General features: G+C 40.4%; 1 protein-coding gene across 4 annotated transcripts in view; it reads left to right on the top strand.

Annotated features, from left to right (window-relative positions):
* The first annotated feature begins 262 nt into the window (after positions 1-262).
* The window catches only part of LOC110580172 (gamma-secretase activating protein), an 84,356-nt gene continuing 67,529 nt past the window's right edge, over positions 263-17,089 (top strand). For 3 of the 4 annotated variants that reach the window (XM_044920274.1, XM_044920276.1, XM_021689844.1), the window contains exons 1-5: positions 263-406; positions 10,959-11,035; positions 12,152-12,208; positions 14,573-14,642; positions 14,948-15,001. In XM_044920274.1, the coding sequence (XP_044776209.1) occupies positions 298-406; positions 10,959-11,035; positions 12,152-12,208; positions 14,573-14,642; positions 14,948-15,001 (367 nt within the window). In that variant the 5' untranslated portion in view covers positions 263-297. The remainder of the gene's footprint in view (positions 407-10,958; positions 11,036-12,151; positions 12,209-14,572; positions 14,643-14,947; positions 15,002-17,089) is intronic. The other variant, XM_044920275.1, reaches the window with a different exon arrangement.

Below are 17,089 nucleotides of genomic sequence, written 5' to 3'. Positions count from 1 at the left end.
CGCCTGCCCTCCGCCGGAAGGACGCACGTGGAAGGTTCGGGGCCGAGTGGGCCGGTCGCCGCGCCGCAGTCCCCTTCCCCCCGGCTAGGCCGGCGTGCCCAGCTCGCGGCAGGCCCGGAGGAGGCGGCGCCCCGGGCTCCCCGGGCCGGGCCGCAGCAGAACCGAAAGCGGCGGGCGCGGGGAGGCGGGGGAGAGGAAGGAGGGGCGGGCGCCGGGGGAGAAGGGCGAGGTGGCGCGCGGAGGGCCGGGAATGCCCGCGGCGCGGGGCCCGAGCCGCCCGGTGGCCGCGTCCGGGCGATGGCTCTCCGTCTGGTCTCCGACTTCGACCTCCGGAAGGACGTGCTCCCGTGGCTGCGGTCGCAGCGGGCGGCGTCAGCGGCCGCCGGGGCCCGAGGCGGCGGCCCAGGTGCTGGAGGCGCGCGTCCGGGCCGGGGGGCAGGTGGGAGCCGGCGAGGGGGTGGAGTCTGAGTCGTTCCTAGCTCGAGGGCCCCCAGGCCGGGCCGAGGTCGGGGGCATCGAGCGGAGGGGGAGCCGCCCGCGGCCCCTGCCAACCTGTGAAGGTTGGTGCGGAAGGGGTGAGCTTCTCGCTCTCGAGTCCGGGCTTTGCCTCCCTCACCTCCCGTCACTGGGTGAAGGTCAGAGGGGCAGCTCGGGGCATGGTCGTGGCTGGACTGCACTGCTTCCTCTAGCGAGTCCCCCAGCTTCTGGCTCACTTGTTGCCCAGTGGTTCACCTTTAACAGAAGGGCCAGGGACACTAGTGGTACCTCAGCATCGTCTCATCAGGGCAGGGCGTGGAGGAGCACCTGCCAAGACCGCGTTCCTCTGGCCCAGCGCTGCAAGGAGTGGGACAGGGGCTTCTCTATGCTTCATTCACATCTATCTCACCTGCCTGGGAGGGTTCATCACCCCTGTAGGGCCTCTGCCAAGACTGGGGCTCCTGAAAGTTGTTGCGTTATGAGAAAAGATGAATCATGGCCACCAAAAAAACCACCATAAAAATACCTAACAGTTGCCCAGTTTGTCTTCACATTTGTGAGATGTTTCTGTGTGAATAGTGTTCACAGTGTTCATGACTTAGGGGACATGCCACTTGAGATGTGAAGTGCGAGAGGGCAGGGGTCTGCTTTCAGGCTGTGAGCAGTGAACTAGAGCCTGCTGTTTTCCAAAGAGGCACCAAGCGCATCGCCACCAACCCAGAGCATAGCAGCACCTGTCCCCGCTAGCGGGATTGGGCTGTGAGACGGTGACGGTCAGGTTTGCTGTCCAACTTCCTCAGGATCAATGAGAATACTTCCTTCACGGTTGAGGCTTTGCTTTTCATCTGTCTCAAAAATCCTTTGTTTTGGTTTTGATGAAGGAGAGAAAAGTGACTTTTGAGCCTTTCTAGCATTGATCAATCAAAACTTCAAAGAGGAACTCGGTGATTTCTCACTTTTTTTTTTCTTTTTAAGAAGGTTACTGTAAATAATGATCCATCCTCAAGGCTTAAATTCAGCTTCAAAGCTATCATACCCTGGATCCCACCTTGTTCATAGGAGCTATTCACTTCAGTGTGTTTGCGCCCCCTTCCCCACCTCTGTGTTTTTCCTTAAACACTGTAGACTGCTGGAGGGTGTTTTTTAAAAGGGTTATCCTCATATCTACAATTTCTTCCCCCTTAACTCTGATGAAAGTTTTCTCTCCCTACCTTATATCTTCACACACACACACATCCTGTGGCTTTAGCAGAATTATTTGTGGGGTAGCTTGTCTTGCCATGTTGGTTATTAGTTCCAAATAAGGAGTCATGTTTGTGTAGCTCAAGGCTTGAGTTTGCTGAGGTGTCATTATTAGTAAAGTTTTGCTTTTTTGGAAAAAAATTAAAGTCTCCTAAAGAGGTTTTGAAGGTTTCAGTTTTTAAAATACAATAGGCAGCTCAATGCCTGCTTTCCACCACAGAGTAGTCCTTTCCCTGAGTCTTCACACCATAGAGCTAAATGGCAGGTGTCTGCAAATGAAAAGCTAGGGGAAGTGTGAAATGCCACAGTCTTATGTTTCAGTAATGTGTGTTGTGATTGAAAAGCTGTATGTGAACCAGCTAGGCCTTAGCTTCCTGTGCCTTTTTCACTCATCTGTGAAGAGACATAAACTTGTGTATTGACATTCCACTAAGCAACAGATGAACTTAGGTCCTCAGAAGGTAAACCTACTAGAAATACCAGCTTTTTCTAATATTGGTAGTATTTCGCTCTTGCAGAGCACCTTGGCAAGATCATTAGCCCCCCTTATGCTAAGAGAATTTTTACTCCTGATGATCACCAGTGGGTGGTAGCTCAAAAAAACACGGTTAATTCCTCTTCTATAATTTGTAGCACTGGCAGGGGAATGTGGGGTTCTATTTTATTTCTAGCATGGCTATTACTCTGCACATTTGGCAAATTATTTTCCTTTCAAAGTCTCAGCTTTTCAAATGTAAATTATAAGTAATGATACCATTGTAATGTCTCCTCTCTGCACACTTGCTATCTAGATTTAAAGCCTTAATATTTTCACATCAACAAATACAATTGAAGATTTCTTAGTGGTGCTAAGTAATACTAAGTATGACATATTCCTGGCAAAATAGCCAGGGAGCTGAGCTAAGTTAGCCACGGAAATTCAGTGCCTGTGGGATAGTATTTTAGTCAACCAGGGGTTAAAGAGTAAGGAGACCAGATTTGGTTACTACATATGCTTCTGGTTCTGGATTGAACTTTTGGAAAATAATCTCTCCTGAAATAAATGGAAAAAAGCATTTCTTTTAAAAACTAAAACAGTTATACCAAAGAATATTTTAGCACATGTAACCTATAAATAACAAAAAACTAAACCACACACCCACCTTAAAAAATAGAACAATATCAGGGGCACCTGGGTGGCTCAGTCGGTCGAGCGTGTGACTCTTAATTTCAGCTCAGGTCATGATCTCAGGGTCGTGATATCGAGACTCACGTTAGGCTCCACACTCAGTGCCGAGTCTCCTTGAGTTTCTTTCCCTCTGCCCGCCTCACCACTTGTGCACACACATTCTCTCTCACTCTCAAATAAGTAAATCTTAAAAAAAAAAAAAAAGTATCAAGACTTTTGAAGGCTCTTGTGTTTCCTGATCTATCCTCTTTCTCTATCCCTCATCTCCTAGTGGTAACAACCATTTAAACTTTGATCTTATTTGCAGTTTTAACCTATATGTGTATCTCCCTATGCAAAATATCATTTCATTTTGCTTGTTTGTGAACTTTTTTTAAGATTTTGTTTAGTTATTTGACAGCGAGAGAGGGAACACAAGCAGGGGGAGTGGGAGAGGGAGAAGCAGGCTCCCCACCAAGTAGGGAGCCCGATGCGGGGCTCGATCCCAGGACCCTGGAATCATGACCTGAGTGGAAGGCAGACGCTTAACGGCTGAGCCACCCAGGCGCCCCTTGTTAGTGAACTTTAAATGAAAGAATATTATATGTATTCTTTTTTGCTTTTTTTTTTTCTTCTCAGTATCCACATTGACTGCTATAGGTCATTGACTTTCACTGAAGTATAGTATTCCATTGTGTGAATGTACAACAGTATGGTGGACATGGAGATGTACCGCTTAGATCTTCCTTTCAAGGAAAAGCTTGTCCCAAGGGTTGTGAGGGTGGTCAGTAGATAAGCTTCAGCTGTCAGCCCCTTCAGGGATTGCCTCCACGGAGGACTTCCTTGCCCAGTGTCAGGACATTTTGAGTGTGGCCCACATTTAATTAGGGATTGAGGTGGGGTATCACGGCCTGGCCATTTTGACTCAACACAGGACAACTTTGACGGTCTATTTTAGTATGAGAGCCTCTCCCCTGGGGGATTCCAAAGTTACCTGACATTGCTGCAGCTTCACTTCTCCCCCTTCGTGGTCCTACTTCCTTCCCCTCCCTCCTCCAGGTGTTAATCCCACTTCACTGAACATTCCCTGGTAAATATCCTGGATACTAAGCTGTCTCAGGGTGCTTCCTGACTTTACTTATCCTTTTTGGAGTGATGGCATTTGAGAAGTTTCTGGGGTTTGCTCATATCATCAATCCTTTTGCTCACTTTCTTGTGCATGATGGATGTCTAACTGGAGTTGCTGTGTCCTAGGCTGTGTACGTCTTCACTTTTCCTGGAGAGTGCCGAATTGTTTTCCAAACCAGCTGTACTTATTAACAACCCCATTTGTGGTATAGAAATGTTTTTTGTACTCTGTATCTTCACAAGCTCTTGATATTTCCAGATGTTTAATTTTTTGTTGAACTGGTGAGTCTAAATGTTATTTCACTGTGGTCTGAGGTTTAGCATCTTTCTATATTTATCGACCTTTCAAGTTTCCCCTTTTATGAGATGTCTGTTCATCCTGTCCATTTTTCTATTGTGTTTTTTTCATATTGATTTTTAAGGGTTCTTTATTCTGGATTCTAATCCTTTGTTTGTCATATATGTTGCAGATATTTCCTCTCACACTGTTTTTTTTCAGTTTGCAATGGGGTTTTTAATTTTAATGTGGTCTAATTTATGAGTCTTCTCCTTTTTGGTTTGTGCTTTTTTTGATATTTTAAAGAAATCCTTTCCTATCCAGGAGTCACAAAGACATCTTTAAATTAACTTCTAAAAGTTTTGCTCTCTGCATTTTGTTTTTTAATCCATCTGGAATTTATTTTTGTATGTGATATGAGGTAGGATTCGGGGACACAAGAGCCTTTAAAAGTCTTGATATTGTTCTGTTTTTAAGGTCGGTTGTTGGTAAATGGTTTTGCTTCGTTGTTATGTATAAGCTTACATGTGTTAAAATATTCTTTTGTAAACTGTATTGGTGTTCTATATTAATAGTTCTCATATCACTAACCAAATAGCCCTACTTCTTCTCATTGACAGCAAAGCCACTTCCACCACATATCAAGTTTCCACATATGTGTGGGTCTCCTTTCCTGGGTTCTTAATTTTGTTCCTTTTGTCAACTTAAGATGAAAACATCTTAATACCTGTCTTTATGAAAGTCTTAAAATCTGGTAGAGTAAGCCTCCTCACCTTGGCAGTCTTCGGCACCATTTTGGCTATCCTATGCCCTTTGGTCTCTCATATATATATATATTTTGGAATCTGCCTATCAGATTTCACCAAAAAGTCGGTTGGAATTTTGAGTTGCACTGAATCTGTACATCAGCTTTGGAGAATTGGCATCTTTGCGATATTAAATCTTACAGCTATGAACCAAGTATAATTTATATTTAGTTAGACCTCTTTATGACTCTTAGTAAGTCTTAGAATTTCTTCCATAAACGTCCTGCACACTTTTTGCTAGCTTTATTTCTAGGTTGTTGTTATTTTATGTTGCTTCCATAAATGGCACAATTAAAAACATGACATGTTCTAGCTATTATTGGTACATAGCAATAAAATAGATTTTTATGTATTAGTTTTTTATCTAGTGCTTAATCCCCTATTGCCATGTATCACTTTCAAGAAACTAAGAAAAAGTCTGTGGTATGAAAATTTTCTAAAGTTTCAATGTCATATGTGTTTAAGACCAGAAAGAATGTAGGTTTTCTTGCCTGTATTTTCTTGTCTGCTTTGATTACTCTTGGATCTATCATACACCAGATTGATTCATCTTTCAGATACTGTAATCATTCATCTTTACCAGAGAAGTGATCTATTTTACCAGGTGACTGACTCAAGAGTAATGTTTTCTTGTTGCCTCCTGTAAACCCTGCCCCCACCCCACTCCCTCCACCCCACAGATGGATTTTGGGGGCCAGAGGTCTGGCTTTGACATACTGTTTTTATACATTGTTTCAATATTCTCTGGCTACTGTTCTTTTCACTTTTCTTTCCCCTACCTTCCTAGCCTCCTTTTCTAATTCTCATGTTTTTTTTGTTGCTTCTTAACTAATCACCCCGTCCTTGCTTTTTTTCATTTTATTCAGAATATGGGTATAAATCACATAATGATGTTTACTTTATAAGTTTAGGAATTATAATACCTGGTCATGTTGAGCCAAGGATTTATGTGAATTATTTGCAGAATAGACATGTCATAGAATCATATTTTAGCACCTCCTGATCTGTATATTAGGAATCAATTCAAATCCCCCCCCCCCTCTTCCTAGTATGGTCACTGGAAGACAAGAAACACTTTTATCTGATTTTTGTCTCAAAGCAGCTGGGAACAAAATTTACACATTTGACAAACATCTTCCTATAAAGTGAAATCAGTTGTGTTTGGCAAAGAGCTTGAAATGGACAAGAGTCTCTGACCAACCAGATTTAATTTGACATGAGCTGTGACTTGCCGACACCTTTAGTATTGAGGTAGTCTCCTTTTCTTTAACAGGTTTACTTATGCAAGTAGCTACATTTTTTCTTCATGAGCTCTGAGGACACTGAACTGTAAAATTAAACCACATTTCCTCATTTGAATTGCTAAACTTCCTCCTCTGGAGTTTCCGGCGATGAACTACTAGAAGAAGAGTCAGAATGAATAAGCAAAGAGGTTATTGAATGCTTCTTTTAAAAGGGTGTGTCTAAACCATGAGCAACTAATCCGGGGAGGAAAGGCTGATGGGTTAATAGTGTGTGGTGAGACACTGGTCTCTGGATTTCCAACATTGCCAAATTTGTCTAATTCAAATGTCCTTGAGATGAGAACCATGTACTTACACTGCAAGTTTCTTTTAAGACTACAGTTATTACTTCCTAAGTTATTACTACCTAACAGATCCACGCAGGAATTATTTTTATTATTTATTTCAACTCTATCATGGTTATGTTATAAGCTGGTCCTAGTTATGCTATCTAATGAGTATTGTTTAACAAATTATAAGAATCTGTAGTTCAGTGGTTCTCAACCCTGGCTACACATTAGAATCACATGGGGAATTTAAAACACACACACACACACACACCTTAGAGACTGGGCTCCTCACCAGCAGTAAAATCAGGATATTTCTGGTAGGTCTTAGGCATCCATGTACTTTTAAAAGCTCTCCTAATCATTCTAACCCAAAGCCAGAGTTGAGAACCACTGGTTTAATGGAACAAGCATATATCATTTGTTGTAAACTGTACTTGGGGATTTTTTTCTCTTATTTGTTTAGTGTTTTGAAAATAGATGGGCTTTTGCAAGTAAATTGAATTTTCTTAGCAAGACTTCTTGTAAAGGAGTTTCTTATCTTAGCTGAAACCTTTTAAGTGTACTTTTGAGAGGTCTCTCCCAGCATCCTTATAATCTTGAAAGAAAAAAAAAATACTTCTCAAAATATTGACACATTGCATTCCAGAAGTTTTGAGTCATGTGCAGGATGAAAAGAAACTCCCTGAAATTCTCTTTGGTTGTCTACAAAATCTACCCTAGAGGATTTTTCAAAAAGTATCCATTGTCCCATTGTAAACATGATACAGGAAACTTAGTTCATTCTGTTCACCTTTTTTTCTAGGCTTGAGATTAATTTGTGCCACTTTTTCGATATGATATTGGCCAAGTATCTGGACCTCTATGAAACTCAATTTGTTTTCTTAATACAATGGGCCTATAATTCCTGACACAGTGTGGATGAGATAGAAAGAAGCTATAAATTAAGTGCTATTTAGCAGTAAGCTATTGAATCATATTATTCTCCTAAGAGACTAGTTGATTATCCTTATTTTTTCATTAGTGTAAAGTGTGTCTGACAGCTCAAAAAATATTAAAAAGTGTACATGGCCATATTAAAACAAAAACAGCACTTCCCGCTCCCTTTGCCCCGCCCCTGGAAGATCCAGGCAGCTTCTTCCTCTGAGGGGTGGGGAAGATGTCAGGATGATTCTTAAATTTTCTATGCAACTTGCTCTTTGTCTTTTGAAATGTTTCCCACCCCCAACTCCAGTGCAAGGGTCCATGTCACCAATTATCCTTGTTTTTTAGCCTGTTTTTTTCTTTATTTTTTTGGGAGGGAGGGGCAGAGGAAGAGGCCGGGAGAGAATCTTAAGCAGGTTCCATGCCCAATAAGGAGGTTGATGTAGGGCTCAATCTCACAACCCTGAGATCATGACCTGAGCTGAAATCAAGAGTCAGTTGCTCAACTGACTGAGCCACCCAAGCATCCCCTGTTTTTTTCTTTTTTACTCAGGAGTACAAACTGAAATTTGCTCTGAGTTGTAGAATATTTTGCATATGTTTTGTCTGAATATTGAAACTTGTCATAATCAACATAATATTTTAACATCTAAAACACTATTCATGTGTGGGGAAATGAGTCAAGTTTAAGCAATTGGGAAAATGTGCATTTCTCTCCAATTAATGATGATAATTATCAAAGCTGTATCTACTAATCTTTTAATTGTTGAATTGAGAGGAATATACTTAAAATTTTAGCTGAAAGATAATGGTCAATTAACTTACAAGTTAAATGTTTTGTGTAAAGAACCTATCTTTAAATCAAAATACGGCTTTCATACAAAAAGTACACAAATCATAAGTGCACAGCTCAGTTGATTTTCGCAAAGTGAAACACACCCATGTAACTAGCACTCAGAGCAGGAAAGAGAACATTAATAGAACCGCAAAGTTCCCCTTCATGTTCCTTTCCAGCAAGCATTCATCTAGCATCATAGATTCATTTTGCCTGTTTTTGAAACTTGTGCATAAATTAAATCATATAGTTTATACCTTTCTTGGGAGGGGGAACGATCTGGGCTTCTTTTGCTCAGTTATTAATATTGTACATTTTAGCAAGTTATTTATTATGATCGTTGTACAATAGTCCATTGTTTGGATATCCCACAATTAATTAATTTATTATTCTTTTTGCTTGATGGATATTTTGGATTTCCAGTTTGGGCTATTATGAATCATAGTGCTATAGAAATTACATGTGTCATTTGCTGAAATATGTGTATATTTCCAATGCGTGATTGTTCAGCTTCAGTAGCTACTACAAGTTTTCCAATTTACCTTCCTGTTAAGAGTGTATGAGAGTTTCAGTTGTTTCACGTTTCTTGGCATCACGTAATATTAAAACATAATAAGTTAAGGATTTGTATTGTAATCTTTAGGGTAACTAATAAAAGAATAACAAAAGAATATATAACTGACAATAAGTAGGAGAATGAAATAATAAGATTTTTGATTAATCCAGAAGAAGGCAAGGAAAGAGTAAAACAATTGAGTCACATAGAAAATAAATGGTAATGTGATTGCTACAAATCCCAAATATCAGTGATTAAATGTAAATGGACTACATACTCTAAAGGTTATTGCTTGTTAGACTACATATCTTAGGAATAAGGACACAGGAAGAGTAATAATAAAAGGTTAGAAAAAGTTACGTAAGTACTAACCAAACGAAAGCTGATGTTACTATACTGATATCAGACAAAGTAAACTTAAAAGCAAAAATAACTATTAAAGATAAAGGACATTTTATAGTAAATAAAAGGGTTAACTAGGGGCACCTGGGTGGCTCAGTCGTTAAGCGTCTGCCTTCGGCTCAGGTCATGATCCCAGGGTCCTGGGATCGAGCCCCGCATCGGGCTCCCTGCTCGGCGGGAAGCCTGCTTCTCCCTCTCCCACTCCCCCCCTGCTTGTGTTCCCTCTCTCGCTGTGTCTCTCTCTCTGTCAAATAAAATCTTAAAAAAAAAAAAAAAAAAGGGGTTAACTAGTCCACCTCCTGGTTAAAACGCATGTGTGATTTTTTATGTGCAACCGTATGCAACTGCAAAAGCTTTACCTGGCAGGCCTCATGGGGGGAAAGTTGCCCTCCCCAAACCAGACTTGGTACATGGCCAGTGCACCACAGTTCCTGAAGGGAGTTGTAGTCAAGACTCAGGCCCCTCTGGCCGGACCTCATTGTCTCCAGAGCTGCATTCTCAGCCCAGTTGCCTTCCTTCAGGGGCCTCTTTATCAGGAGCCATCAGCAGAGACTTTCCTTAGGTACGTCTGCTGAAACTACCTCAGTAGGAAAAGGAGGGAACCTTGAAGATACTTTTTCTCCACTTTGACTTAGTACTTTTCCACTCGTAGCTCTTCTCCCTCTCCCTGCCCTGAGCCACAGAGTCCACAACACTGCAGGAGCTTTTTGTTGAGGGCTCCTTCAGCAGTGAGCGATTCCCCACCTCTCCGCTGATCTACCTGACCCTCCACTAGCATGTCATTCCATGGGGGAAAATGAACTGGGAAGCTGGTGCTTATTAGGGACTCTTGCTTATATTGTCACAGCAAGTGATAAAAGGCTTGACTGTTACTTGCTTTTTTATCTTGTTGCTTTAATTGACTCACTCGGACACAAGGCAGTTCTACTGAGTTCCTGATGGTTAATCCACCAGGAAGCGATAACAGTTCTCAATTTTTATGCCTTTAACAACATAGCTTCAAAATACATAAGGCAAAAACTAACAGATACTTAAAATTTATTGAAGGATAACATACACACAGAAAAGTATATAGGTTAAGAGTGTACAGCTCAGTGAGTTATTGCCAAATGAGTATATCAGTAGACCCAACACATACAGCATCACCACTAGCTCGGAAGGCTCCCTTGAGATACCTCCCAGTCACTAGTCCTTGCCTCTTCTCTAAGGGTCACTACTATTCTGACCTCTTACACAAAATATTAGTTTGCCTATTTTAAAACTCTATATAATGGAATCATCAGTATGTGTTCTTTTTTACTTGGCTTTTCACTAATATTTATTAGATAACGTTTTTAAGCAGTCCCTGTTGGGGCACCTGAGTGACTCAGTCAGTTAAGCATCCGACTCTTGATTTTGGCTCAGGTCATGACCTCAGGGTCTTGAGATTGAGCCCGGGTTTGGGCTCCATGCTGGGTGTGGAGCCTGCTTGAGATTCTCTCTCTCTCTCTTCCTCTGCCCCTCTCCCCTGCTCATATCCATACTCTCTCTCTAAAAAAAAAGAAAAAAATTCCCTGTTAAATATTAACTTGCTATCATTATCTTATCATTTTAGGTGTTTTGGAAAATAATTATGAGAGCTTACGTATACTAAATGTTGAAAGAAATGGAAATATTATTTATACCTATAAGGTATGTCTATATTCTCTTTTTTTTATTGTGGTAAGATATGTGTAACATAGAATTTACTCTTTTAACCATTTATGTTCTTTTTTTTTTATGTTATGTTAATCTTTTTTAATTGAATTTTGTGCTATATCTTACTGAGGGGGTAATGAACCTTTAACGTGACTTTTTTATTTTGTGAGATTAAATAAGGTGATTGAAATTCAGTCTTAATGGAATGTTTTCTTTTTTTTAAATGAGAACTGTATACAATGTCTGACACTCAGTGCTCAAATTTTTTGAGTAAATGAACAGTTCCATTTTGCAGAGGAAAAAATGCTAAATGAAAGATGTTTAAATCTAATTAATATGTAAGGTTTTATCTTTGAGAAAATATTGAATTGTGATTACTCAACATCATCTGTTTAGACTTAGGTATGCTCAGACTTCTGAGGCATTATTGTTTAATGTGTGTTTTCAACATTAAGTGTTCTAAGGAATGAAAATGTAACTTTACTGATAACTTCACTATAGTAGAGAAACATGAAAGAATAATTTCAGTGGCCATATTGCTTTGCACAGATGTATTACTGTATTTATTTATTTGCTCAAATGTTATTTTAAGTTGGGGCACCTGACTGGCTCAGTCGGTGGAGCATGAAACTCTTGATCTTGGGGTTGTGAGTTTGAGCCCCATGGTTGGGTGTAGAGGTTACTTACATAAATAAAATCTTTTTAAAAAGTTATTTTAACTTGTATTCTACAAGTGTGCTGCATTTAAAGAATTGTATGATTCAAAAAGTTTTATTTACAGGAATATCATGGACTTGTTTTAGCCACTCCCAGTCTCTATCATATATATTGTCTTGAAGAAATAAATGGAAGTACAAAAATATTCGCTCCTTTGTTATACTCTACTACCTACTAGACAGGGTCCCCCAGACTCACTAAGCTGTACACTCTTAATCCATTTCACTCTTTGAGCCCATATTACTAGCTGAAACAGGTTTGGTCCCTTCCTGACACGCTACCTTTAGAGTGCTTATTGCTAATATTTATTGAATTATTGCAGGTTTAAGACTAATAACATCCTAACTTCCTAAACAGTGATACATAATAAATATCTCGTTAATTTTTTTTAAGGATGATAAGGGAAATGTCTTCTTTGGATTATATGACTGCCGAACCAGACAAAATGAGGTAAAAATCACCATAAATCATAAATTCCTCATTAGTATTGCTTTTAGAGTTTTTTCTTCTTTCTGCCTCCTTTTTCTAGATACAGATTCTCATTTCATTTTCTAAAAATTTAGTTTTTATTTTCTTTGCCTCCCTTCTTTCTTTTACCATCTTTAAAAATAAGTGAATAAATAAAGTGCAAGGACTCCTGGACCAAAGCATCACCTGAAGTTTCTTAGTCCTTTGAGATTTAAGCAAAACTGGCTCAAATCAGTTATCCAGTATTCTGTAGGAATGTAGGAAGTCCAATGCCTTCCTGAGATTTGCGTGCTCCCAGAAGTTTAGGATCTCATGATGACCTTTGGCTCCAAGTTCCGTTTCTCCTTAACTTTCACTTTTCCCTTGCTTCTCGAAGATCCAGGTATAGAACCCAGCTTCCTTTTCTTAATTTTTTCCCCACACCACCCACATAGAACATTGGTTGATGTGACAAGTCTTATCTGACTCTTGGTGCAAAGGTGAGGGAGACATTTTGTGCCTGTGTAAAAACAACTTACAAATATGAAGGGGCTAAGAAGTCTATGTACACTGGCACAGAAGGATCTCCAAAACATACTGTTATGTGAAAATAAGCAAGTTGCCAGAATAATACATTTCATTTATGTTTTAAAAAACTTGCAAGAGGGCGCCTGGGTGGCTCAGTTGGTTGGGCGACTGCCTTCGGCTCAGGTCATGATCCTGGAGTCCCGGGATCGAGTCCCGCATCGGGCTCCCTGCTCGGCGGGGAGGCTGCTTCGTCCTCTGACCCTCCCCCCTCTCATGTGCTCTCTGTCTCTCTCATTCTCTCTGTCTCAAATAAATAAATAAAATCTTTAAAAAAAAAAAACTTGCAAGAAAACATAAATATATGTTAAAAACTCATTTTAAAAAGATCTGGAAGGTTACAGAGTCAGTTACAAACATGTTTCCTTTTGGAAAGGAGTTCATACGGGGTGAGCGTAGCGGAGAGCTTTGACTTTTTATTTGGTGGTGTTGGCATGTTTTAAACACTGAGACTATTCACGTGTTATCTTATAATTAAAAGGGTAAAACGCTAAAAGTTAAGGGTATACATCCATGATTCTTCTTACTTGTATATCAGAATCCCTCAGAGAAGAGTCAAAGGAAACCAAAATGTCTCACATGAATTTAGAGCCTCCTTATTCACTCAGAGTTCACTTTTTCTAATCAATCATTTTGTGACTTCTCAACATTTTTCACCAACTTCTGGCCATAGGATTCTAGTGTGTTCTCAGTGCTTTTTTAAGTGTGCAAGTACTAATTACCTTCCTAATACTCCTGCTACATGTTTTTTCTCTTAGCCTGTTCTCTACTGAGGTCTAAGACTCTTGATCTTTTCTTACCTTCTGAGGGTATTGTAAGAGTTTGCCTAATATAACTACGATTGTCTTCATTTCCTCAATTTGCATATCAAATCCTCCTGCATGACCATTTTCATTTTCTTTAATATTTAATAAGGAAATGGAATCTTGCAACATTTCAAACAGCAAGAAAATTTTTAAAAGAGTAAGTAAAAACAGAAGATTACTGTGCCAAGGCTCTGAATATAAGAGCCTTACAGGAGATGCACTTGTGATAGTCTGTTAGACATAATTAATGATATCATAGTTAGGTAACTTGATTAAAACTTTACTTCTCTCAATAATTATAATAGCTGACATCTGAGTGCTTATTATGGGTGGCAGACATTGTAATAAGTGCTTTGTATGGATCATCTCAGTTGATCCTTCTAAGGATTTCATGAAATAGGTATTATGATTTTTATTTTACTGATAGGAGAATAGAAAGATTGAATAACTTGTCCAGGGGTGCCTGGGTGGCTCAGTCGGTTAAGCGTCTGCCTTCGGCTCAGGTCATGATCCTGGGGTCTTGTGATTGAGCCCCACGTCGGGCTCCCTGCTCAGCGGGGAATCTGTTTCTCCCTCTCCCTCTGCCCCTCTGCCTGCTTGTGCTCTCTCTTCCTCTCTCAAATAAATAAATAAAATCTTAAAAAAAAAAAAGAAGAACTTCTCCAAAGTCACACAGCCAGCAAGTGGCACAACCAGAATTTAATCCTACATCTAGCCTGCCTCCAAGGTCTAGGCTCTTAACCACTAGGCCAAGTTGCCTCATGGTTAAGCTTCAGTGCCAACTATGGCCTACAATTGCAAACTTTTTTCTTAAAAAATAATCTGGAACTTCTCGGTATGGATAAACTGGTTAATTGATGGTTCTTTAATAAAATGTCTGGCCACCATGATAACCACCATGATAACTGGGAATTTGAATTCTAAAATTGTTTTTTAACACAAAACTCCAAATTAAAAAATAATTTTGTTTTAATAGCATCTCTATACATTTGAGAAAGACTTGCACGTTGTCAGTTGCTCTGTCAACAGTGAGAGAACTTTGCTGGGTAAGTTGAACTCTTTTATTGCTACATGTCAAGAACTAAACTACATTTGTTGAGTTTGGACTTTTGCAGTATTTGACTATTCTACAAAAAGGGTTTTCTGGGAAAAGATGCTCTTGGGAGATTAATTTTGAAATAAAAATTCTGTGGAGTCTACTTACAAAAAAAGAATGCTTTCTGAGTTACCTTAATCATCCACTGACAGACCCTTTGAGCCCTCACTTATTTCAGGTATAAAGTGGTAAACTTCAACCAGCCACTGCATGGATCATCTGCTAATGGATTATTTTTTTTTCTCTTTCCATTAGCTGCAAGTTTAGTTCATTTTACTAAGGAAAGAAGAAAGAATGAGCTTCAACCAGGTATGACATTATATTTTTTTAGTGCCTATTGAAAGATGAAGATTTATTCACTACTAAGTCAAATTTCAAACATCTTTACAAATTATCTCAGAATGAAAAGGCAAAGGTCCTGTCAAGCATGAAAAAGTGTTGGGTTTCTTTTAAAGATTTTATTTATTTATTTAATTGACAGAGAGAGAGAGAGACAACGAGAGAGGGAACACAAGCAGGGGGAGGGTCAGAGGGAGAAGCAGGCTTCCTGCCGAGCAGGGAGCCCGATGCGGGGCTCGATTCCAGGACCCTGAGATCATGACCTGAGCTGAAGGCAGTCGCTTAACCAACTGAGCCACCCAGGCACCCCATGAAAACGTTTTTTAAATTATTTTTTTTCAAGTAAGCAGGAAAGTACACAATATAATGTGACAGTGAATAGTAGAAGTATTAAAAAGGCATTTAGCACCTGCAGACAAATAAACACCAAGGACATACTAGAACCCTATGACCAGAAGCTCGTGTAAAAAATGCTGGGAAGGGACTGATATTCCTTCCAAGCATATCTTTTTTTTCTTACATTGGGTGAACTGTGAATAGTCCGCCAATTCTAAATAAAATTTCTCATTTGCCAGGGCCCACTTTATAGTTTATTATCTATGCGATGCTCCCTCCTTCTTTTTAACATTCCACATCATCCATATGTCCAGAACTCAACAAATAAGTGCCTGCAATGGGTCAGGCACTCTGCATGGTGCTGGGGATGAAATGTTATACAAGAAAGGTGTAGCAGTTGCCCTCATGGTGAGCTATAGAGACTAGTGGTGGGTGTGGGTGCGCCATGGGGCATGGTCCCATCTTCAAAGGAGGGCAGTAAGCCCAGTGGGACCAGCTTTTCAGTTTACCAAGAAAAATATGAACCTTTGTGTAAAATTTTAATTTTTAAATGTTGGCTCAAATATTTTTAAGAAATTCTACTCAGGACTTTTTGGCCCTAATTCATTTTAGCCTCAGGAATTTTTAATTTTGCTGGTAAACCCAATAGAACCTATATTCTTTACATGATGTTTACCATCTATGCCTGATTGTCATGCAGAACAGTGGCAATTACGTACATTATAAAATGTACTTTCAGGGGCACCTGGGTGGCTCAGTAGGGTAACCGTCTGCCTTTGGCTCAGGTCGTGATCCAGGGCCCTGGGATCCAGCCCCGCATCAGGCTCCCCGCTCCGAGGGAAGCCTGCTTCTCCCTCTCCCAATGCCCTTCCGCCCCCCACCCCCCACCCCCGGCTCATGCTCTCTCTCTCTCAAATAATAAAATCTTTAAAAAAAGATAAAATGTACTTTCAGACGAACTTTATTGTAAGGTTTATTAAATTAAATCCTATTCAGGGAGCATCTGGGTGGCTCAGTCAGTTAAGTGTCTGACTCTTGGTTTTGGCTCGGGTTGTGATCTAGGGGTCATGAGATCAAGCCTCTCGACGGGCTCCACACTCAGCGGGAAGTCTGCGTGAGCTGCTCTCCCTCTTCCTCTGCCCTTCTCCTCTCTCTCTCTCTAGGATAAATAAACCTTAAAAAAAAAAATCCTATTCAGGTCTGCTTACTCAGTCTTTAAAGCTTGATGCACCTCCAGTGAGATTATCGGATCACATCTTTAAACATATTAGAATGAACATTGTTAGGTGTATCGTATTGGCTTCCTAATACTTTATGTCTTGTCAGTTAACCTTTTAGGCCAGCAGCTACGGTAAGAACCAGCTCTGCACAGACATAATTTGACAGACCGTGCCCTAGCTCAGCTGCTCGGCCCTGCTTCTTGCTTTTTGCCCAGAGCCCTTGGGAAAATATTTACTGCCTACATGTGTGCCACCCGGAAGTGTGGCTGGAAAGGATCCCCATTAGGACAAGCCATGACCAATGAGGGGCCAAAGAGCTGAAGAATAAATACTCCCCTTTCCATCCCTGAAGTGGATAATTCTGATGTGTCCTCCATGCTGCTCAAAGTTCCAAGGTAGTCGTGAATTTGATAAGGTCCCGGTTACTGGTGTGTTCTTCCTGTTTCACACTCCCTGCTCCCTCACACCACAGCCCTCTTGTCTTAGTTTGGGTTTTCCCCCT

Source organism: Neomonachus schauinslandi, chromosome 12 (genome assembly GCF_002201575.2).
Source record: "Neomonachus schauinslandi chromosome 12, ASM220157v2, whole genome shotgun sequence".
Classification (NCBI taxonomy): Eukaryota; Metazoa; Chordata; class Mammalia; order Carnivora; family Phocidae; genus Neomonachus; species Neomonachus schauinslandi.
Note: the sequence above shows the minus strand (reverse complement) of the source record. Positions and strands in the feature narration are given on the sequence as shown.